The sequence below is a fragment of the Piliocolobus tephrosceles genome, unplaced genomic scaffold (assembly GCF_002776525.5).
Source record: "Piliocolobus tephrosceles isolate RC106 unplaced genomic scaffold, ASM277652v3 unscaffolded_43454, whole genome shotgun sequence".
NCBI lineage: Eukaryota > Metazoa > Chordata > Mammalia > Primates > Cercopithecidae > Piliocolobus > Piliocolobus tephrosceles.
In genome coordinates this window covers 1-8,075 of record NW_022328148.1, presented here as the reverse complement: position 1 = coordinate 8,075, position 8,075 = coordinate 1, and the positions used below count along the sequence as shown (strand labels likewise).

Here is an 8,075-nt window from a genome sequence, read left to right as displayed (position 1 = left end):
TCTGAGTGCCCGGCCTGTAGCTGTGTGGGTGTCCGAGCGCCCGGCCCATGGCGTTCCCACACTCACCGAGTGGGCCACATCTTCCAGGGTGGCAGAGAAGGACTCGATGAGGCCGTGCGGCAGCTGGGAGAGGAAGCCGATGGTGTCCACGTACAGGACGGTCATGCGTGAGGGCAGCGCGCCCGCGTGGGCCGTGACGTCCAGCGTGGCAAACAGCTGGTCCCGCGGCTGGATGGCGGCGTCGCCCGTCAGCGCCTTGATCAGCGTGGTCTTTCCTAGGAGGGCGTGGAGGTCAGGGAGCCACAGAGACCCTCGTGTCCCAACCCCTGGCGTGGCACCCAGGCCCTCCGAATGCAGACCACGGCACCCTCCTGGGTGGCCGCACCCCGGGCTACACAGTCCCCGAGCCCCTCGGGCACCCCCGGGCTGGACACGACGCGCGGGACGAAGCCACCGTCACTGCTCTCAGGCCGATGCAGCAGGGCCGCTGTGTGGACACAGGGGAGCTGGTGCTGTAGACGGTGTGTGTGAGAAGGTGTGGATGGGAGTGGGATCGTCTGTGTAGATCTGGCAATGGCGTAGATGGTGGGATGGTAGAGAGGGGGTGGTGGTGCTGCTGTGGCTGGGAGGACGGTGTAGACGGAAGGGAGGTGATGGTGTAGACAGGTGGACTGTGTACATGGGGTGGTGGTATAGACGGGGCAGTGGTGATGGTGTTAATGGGAGGATGGTGTAGACGAAGGGAATGCTGTGGTGTAGACGGGTGGATTGTGTAGAAGGGACGGTGGTATAGATGGGGCAGGGGTGATGGTGCAGACAGGAGGACAGTGTAAAGAGAGAGGAGTGATGGTGTAGACAGGAGGACGGTGTAGATGAAGGGAACGCTGTGGTGTAGATGGGTGGACTGTGTAGACGGGGTGGTGGTATAGACGGGGCAGCGGTGATGGTGTAGACAGGAGGATGGTGTAGACACGGGAGGTGATGGTGTAGACAGGAGGACGGTGTAGACGAGGGGACGCTGTGGTGTAGAACAGGTAGACTGTAGACGGGGTGGTGGTATAGACAGGGTAGTGGTGACTGTATAGACAGGAGGACGGTGTAGACGGAGGGAAGCTTGTGGTGTGGATGGGGTGGTAATGCTCTGGATAGGAGGACAGGGTAGACGGCGTCCTCACCATGGCCCTGCTGTACCCCACCAGAGAGACCACGGGGAGCCCCTCTCCTGGGTAAGTTCTCGCCGCAGCTGGTGCACCCCACACGGACACTAGGGGAACCCCTTCCCTGGGCCAGTCCTCCCTGCGGGGCTCACCGCAGTTGGTGTACCCCACCACGGAGACCACGGGGAACTCCCGCCTCGTCCGCTGCTGCCGGAGGAGGTGCCTCTTCTTACGAAGCCTGTCCAGGGCCTTCCGGATCTTGGCCTCCTTCTCTCTCAGGAGACGCTGCTGCACCTGCATGAAGGACTCTCCTAAAAGCAGCCAAGACGGGGAGGCGGTGAGCCACGCAAGAGCAGGGGGTGCCACCGAGGGTCCGTGAGGGCCCAGGGCCTGCTCCTGCTCCGGCATCTGGGGGCCCGGCTGCCTTCCCCAGCAGCGGCCCCGACGCAGCCCCGTTCCATGAGAAAGGCTTGTGCTCGGCGGACGGGATCTCGCCTCTGGGCATCCACCCTGTGAGGTCGACGAGGGCTTCCCATACTCGGGGAGAAAGGAAAGGCCTGAGCGCTACAGAGGCCTCCGACCGGGGCCCGGCCCGGGACGTCACTGGGAGCGGGGCTCAGGGACGCCCCTTCCACATCCGAAGTCCCAGAACCTGGGAATGGGACCTGATTTGGAAATATGCTCTTTGTGGGATCTCAAGATACCGTCCTAGGTTAGGGTGGGCCCTAAGGCAAAGACCTGTGTCCTTCTAAGAGGCAGAGACTGGAGTGATGCGGCCACAAGCCCAGGGACGCCGGGAGCCCCCAGGAGCTGGGAGAGGCAGGAGGGAGCCTCCCCTAGAGCCTCCAAAGGGAAGTGAATACAACTGTAGTGGATCGAACTGTGGTTCTCCTAAAAGCTCTGTCCACATCCTAATTCCCAGAACCAGTGAATGGGACCTTATTTGGAAATAGGGTGTTGGTCCTAAGTGAAGGATCTAGAAATGAGATGATCCTGGATTAGGGTGGGCCATAAATGCAATGACAGGTGTCCTCAGAGACAGAAGAGGAGACGCAGACACAGAGGATGAGGCCACGTGGAGATGGAGGCAGAGACTGTAGTGATGCGGCCACAAGCCCAGAGACGCCGGGAGCCCCCATCAGCTGGAAGAGGCAGAAGGGACCCTCCCCTAGAGCCTCCAGAGGGAACTGGATACAATTGTAGTGGATGGAACTGTGGTTCTCCCAAAAGCTCTGTCCACATCCTAATTGCCAGAACTGGTGAATGGGACCTTATTTGGAAATAGGGTGTTGGTCCTAAGAGAAGGATCCAGAGATTAGATGATCCTGGATTATGGCAGGTCATAAATGCAATGACAGGTGTCCTTCTAAGAGACAGAAGAGGAGACACAGACACAGAGGAGGAGGCCACAGGGAGATAGAGGCAGAGACGAGTGATGCGGCCACAAGCCCAGGGACGCCGGGAGCCCCCAGCAGCTGGGAGAGGCAGGAAGGATCCTCCCCTAGAGCCTCCAGAGGGAACTGGATACAATTGTAGTGGATGGAACCGTGGTTCTCCTAAAAGCTCTGTCCACACCTAATTCCCAGAACCGGTGAATGGGACCTTATTCGGAAATAGGGTGTTGGTCCTAAGTGAAGGATCTAGAAATGAGATGATCCTGGATTAGGATGGGCCATAAATGCAATCACAAGTGTCCTTGTAAGAGATAGAAGAGGAAATACAGACACAGAGGAGGAGGCCACATTTAGATGGAGGCAGAGACTGGAGTGATGTGGCCACAAGCCCAGAGACGCCGGGAGCCCCCAGGAGCTGGGAGAGGTGGAAGGAGCCTCTGGAGGGAGTGCAGCCCTGTCCTCACCTTAGATCTCAGACTTTTGGTCTCCAGGATGGGAGAGCGTAGATTTCTGCTGTTTAAATCCCCGGTTTGTGACTCCCTGTTTGGGCAAAAACCTCAAAGAACCACTGTCATCTCCTATCTCCTCAAATGCTACCAGGAGACGAGCCCCCAGCTGGCCCCCACCCTGTCGGCATCTTCCAGGGCTGAGGGTGGCTGCCGCGGACGACCGCATTCCCAGGACACCGTGGGACGCGGCCCGAGTTACCTGACCCCATGATGTAGCGCGAGCCGGCTCCCCGGTGCAGGTGGGCGACGTCCCGTTTCAGGTTCGACCTGGCATGGGAACAGGAGTGCCTCGCTCTCTGCAGACGCTGTCTCCCTCCCAGCGGAGGTCGAGGCCAAGGTGAAGGGGGCACTGAGCTGGGGTCTCTGGGCAGAAGGGAGGAGCTGGCGCTGGGGCCCCCACTCTGCGTGTAGCTCAGACACTGTGAGTAACTTGTGTCCCAGGCCGAGGGGACCTACCTCGCGGGGAGCTGGGGGTGGGCGGTCGGGGAAAACTAGCCCATCAGGCCTTGAAGACAGTGACCCCACGGCGCTTTTCTTTTTTTTGAGACGGAGTCTGGCTCTGTCGCCCAGGCTGGAGTGCAGGGGCATGATCTCGGCTCACTGCAAGCTCCGCCTCCCGGGTTCCCGCCATTCTCCTGCCTCAGCCTCCCGAGTAGCTGGGACGACAGGTGCCCGCTGCCACGACAGGTGCCCGCTGCCACACCTGGCTCATTTTTTGTATTTTTAATAGAGACGGGGTTTCACCGTGTTAGCCAGGATGGTCTTGATCTCCTGACCTCGTGATCCGCCCGCCTCGGCCTCCCAAAGTGCTGGGATGACAGGCGTGAGCCGCCGCGCCCAGTCCCCCACGATGCGTTTCTTCCTCACGTACCCCCAGAACGACCTACAGGTGAGTACAGAACGGAGGGGCCCGGGTACCCCGTCACGATACCTGTGCAGCGGGATCTCCGCCAGGGCCACCTGAAGCCGGGCCTCCTTCGTGCGGGCGTTGCACCGGAAAATGTGCAGGACGACTGTGAAGCGGTCAAACACCTCCACGCCCCAGGCAGCTTCCAGTTCTTTCTACAAAAGGAGAGAGCAACTGAGAAGCCACAGGGGAAGGCCAGGCGCTGATGGCCAACCTGAGAGGAAGGAGGACGGCTGTCATGCCTTAACCCCACCGTGTCCCCATCTGTCCCCCGCCTGGCGGGACACTGTGGCGTCCACTCTTTCATCACGGGGAATACGGGGACAAACATAGCAAGCCACGTTCTGTGGTACCTTGGTCGGGGCTGCCATCCTCTCCACGTTCAGGAAGACGCACGTGATGTCTGGAGACCCTCGGATCTTTTCTACCAGAAAGGGGGGGTCCCGTCAGAGACTGGCCGTCCAGGTCCCTAGACTGCGGGACGAGCCCACGATGCCCTTTGGAGTGCCCAAGTCACAGGCGTCCCCGACTTCCTGAGCAAGAGACCCAGGATCCAGGAAGTCGGTGTGGGAGAGGGTGTGTCTCTAGGGGTGTGTGCCTTACACACATACACATGCAGACGGTGAAGACATCCCGGCAGGGACACACGCACACAGTAAAGACATCCCGGCCAGGACACACACACATCCACACACAGTCAACACATCCCAACAGGGACAGACACTGACATGCACAGACACACAGATAAACACACACACAGAGACACACACAGACACACACACGGTAAACACATCCCAACAGGGACAGACACAGACATGCACAGACACACAGATAAACACAGACACACACACACACAGTAAACACATCCCAACAGGGACAGACACAGACACACATGCAGAGACACACACACAGAGACACACACACAAAGACACACACAGTAAACACATCCCAACCAGGACAGACACTGACACACACAGACACACACACAGACACACACAGTAAACACATCCCGGCCAGGACACACACACACAGTAAACACATCCCAACAGGGACAGACACAGACACACATGCAGAGACAGACACACACACAGTAAACACATCCCAACAGAGACGGACACACACAGACACGTACACAGAGACACACGCAGTAAACACATTCTGACGGACAGACACACACGGTGAGCACGTTCTGACAAGGACACACAGACACACACATGCACGGTGGACACAGCCGGTGGAACACATAGACATAGACACACACACACAGTGTGACACATCCCAACAGGGACACACACAGATACATGCACAGTGGACACATCCCAGTGTGGACAGACACACGGATGGTGAACACATTCTGGTGCGACACACACAGAGACGTGTGAACACATCCCGGCCAGGATGACATGCATCTGAGTCAGGCACGGAAGCGGACCTCCATCTTGGCAAGAGACCCAGGGAAGCCGACCCCCCACCTCGGCAAGTAAGTAGCGTCTTCCCCACTCTGCATTGTAAGCCAGATGGTCAAAAACCTGGGAAGCGCAAGGATCCTGTGCAGGACCCCAGCCTCAGAGACTGCACGGGGGCCACCCAGAAGGAGGATTTGGCTGGAGGCTGCAGGGGCAGGTGGGGTTACAGCCAGTCCACTGCCCACCCTGTTTGTTGGACTCTAAAAACTGCCCCGACCTAACCTTGACCAGTTTAAATCTCTCCAGGGCCGGGTGTGAGTCTCGACACAGGTGCAGCCTCAGCGTCCTCCGACTCCTACTGGTGTGTGCTCCCAGCTCACCTGGGCACCCCAAGCGGCCGTTTCCCCTCTGGCCCAGCGAGACCCCCGACCTTCAGTCTGTCTGGGTCGAATGTTCTGGGCAGCAGCGGACAGGAAAGGAGGTTTGGGAAAGGAGCAGGTCTGCACGGACCCACCTGTCAGATGTTGGAAGTTTCCTTTGCCGAAGACGAGCTTCCTGTCCGGTGATTTGGTGGATATGACCATTGTCTGCACCACAGACCAGCCGTCCAGCGTGTGCACCAGTGCTGTGGCCTCCGCCACCTGCCACTCGGCTGCGGGGACACAAAGACCACCCTGAGAGATGCTTCCCTTCGGGGTAGGCCCGGGGCCCCCATCCACACCCGCCCAGGGAGGCCTCCTCCTGTCCTTGAGACAATGGCCCCTGAGAACGCACCCCCAGCCGGCGTTTGTCCCCAGATATGACTCCGTGCCCCGTAGGTCCTCTAAGTAGGAATCTGACGGGGGAAGGATGCCGGAGCCACAGCGGGACACGAGGGCGACCCTGCCTTACGTGGAATTTGGGCTCCTGGAGGGCGCAGCAGGGAACCGGGGAGCTGGGGGTGCTCAGGGATTACTGAGGCACCACGGGCAGGTTTTGGGAGGAGAGAGGCAAGAGGTCTGCGCGCTGTTCTGAGCACTTTGGGGCTTCCGCTGTTCCAAGGATTGACCATTTTGGAAAACTCCCGTAAAGGAAAACCATTCATCGACTACAGGGACTTCCAAGGGAAAAAAAATCAACGTTTTTGAGACTCTGGCACACGCAGCGACTTACTCATTTGCATTTCCTCCTGGGGAGGTGGGGGGGGACTGGACACGGATTGGTCCCCTGGACACCTTCCCTCCCCTGACTCCAAACACACCGTGCCTACCTCTAACCCGGGGCAAGAGAAACGGGGGTCCTATCAGCGAGAACCACCCCACCCCACGCCACCCATGGGCTCCATCCAACGGGCTCGACCCCACCCCACAAGCTCCTTCCCACCCCACGTGCTCCTCCCCACAGGCCCCTCCCCCTGAAGCCCCGCCCATGCACCTCCACCTATGACAGCCTCCCCAGAGCCCCGCCCCTGAATCGCCACCTATGAGACCCTCCCCTCAGAGCCCCGCCCCCAGATCTGCAGCTCCCGTTTTTCTCTTGGAAGCCCCGTCGCGGTCACCTCGCGTCATCTGCGGCTTCCCCGGGCCCCACTTGACGTCAGGGTGAACCAGACACACGCGCTGGGTCCCCGCCGGCAGCAGAGGCTCTCCCTGCAGCAGCTCCTCCTCCGCGTTCTCGTCGGCATCTTCCGGCTCCTCCTTGTCGTCTTCCGCGCGGCTTCGACCGCCGTCCGCCCGCAGACCCCGCCCTCCGCCGCATAACCCCTCCAGATTCCCGGGGCCCCTGGGGCCGGCAGCGGCGAGCGCGCGCACAGGACAGGACGGCGCTGCTGCCCTCGGAGCCGGGAGGCCGCGGCCCACGCGGGAGAGCCGCAGTCCCGGGCGTACGGCGGCCCGCAGGGCCCACATGGCGCGTCGGGCGGCTGAGCAGTGGGGCGGGGCTGCCCACAGGCCGATCCTCGTCACGTGCTCGTGATTGGCGTGCGGCTGGGGCGGGCTCACCAGCGCCTCTCCTCGGCAGAGGGCGTGCTCCTCATTGGTCGTCCCTCGTCACGTGCTGGTGATTGGCGTGCGGCCGGGGCGGGCTCCTCAGGGCCACGCCCCAGCACAAGACGTGCTCCTCATTGGTCATCTGCGTCACGTGCTGGTGATTGGCGTGCGGCCGGGGCGGGCTCCCCAGCGCCACGCCCCGGTACAGGGCATGTTCCTCATTGGTCATCCCGCGTCACGTGCTGTGGTTGGCGCACAGTCGGGGTGGGCTCCGCAGCACGGGCGGGCTCCTCATTGGTCGACCCGCGTCATGTGCTGGTGATTGGCACGCGCCGCGGGCAGGGGAGGCGGGGCCGGGCCGCTTCTCTTAGGCGTGGGCAGCTCCTGGCGGACCCGGGCCCTGATGCAGCCGCCGGCCGTGTAGCCGCCAAGACCCCGAGCCCCGGCGGCGTTGCCCTCACCCACCTCGTTCTCGCTCCCGTCCTACCCCGTTCCGCGTTGGGTAGAGTCCAAGTCTCATTGCGAGGGTGCGGAACGCCGCCTCGGGGGCTTGACTTCAATCCCCGGGCATCCAGAACGCCGCCCCGGGGTCCCCACGTCTGCCTTGGGGCCTCGAGTCCAGCCCTGGGGGTCCCGGACACCGACCAGGGATCTCTACGTGTGCTCTGGAGCCTGGAGTGCCGCCGTGGGGGTCCTGGAAGCCGCCCAGGAGTCCCCATGTCTGCCCTGGGGGCA

At 61.3% G+C, this 8,075-nt stretch overlaps 1 protein-coding gene across 1 annotated transcript; it reads right to left on the bottom strand.

The window, feature by feature from the left end:
- Positions 1-60: 60 nt before the first annotated feature.
- Positions 61-7,321, bottom strand: LOC111523709 (putative GTP-binding protein 6; the record flags this gene model as incomplete). The annotated part of the gene is made up of 7 exons (XM_026453335.1): positions 6,911-7,321; positions 5,888-6,025; positions 4,321-4,391; positions 3,992-4,122; positions 3,260-3,327; positions 1,310-1,468; positions 61-275 (listed from the first exon to the last, which is right to left on the bottom strand). Coding segments are annotated over exons 1-7 (1,131 nt in total), but the record flags the coding sequence as incomplete, so codon positions are not given.
- Between the last annotated feature and the right edge of the window lie 754 nt (positions 7,322-8,075).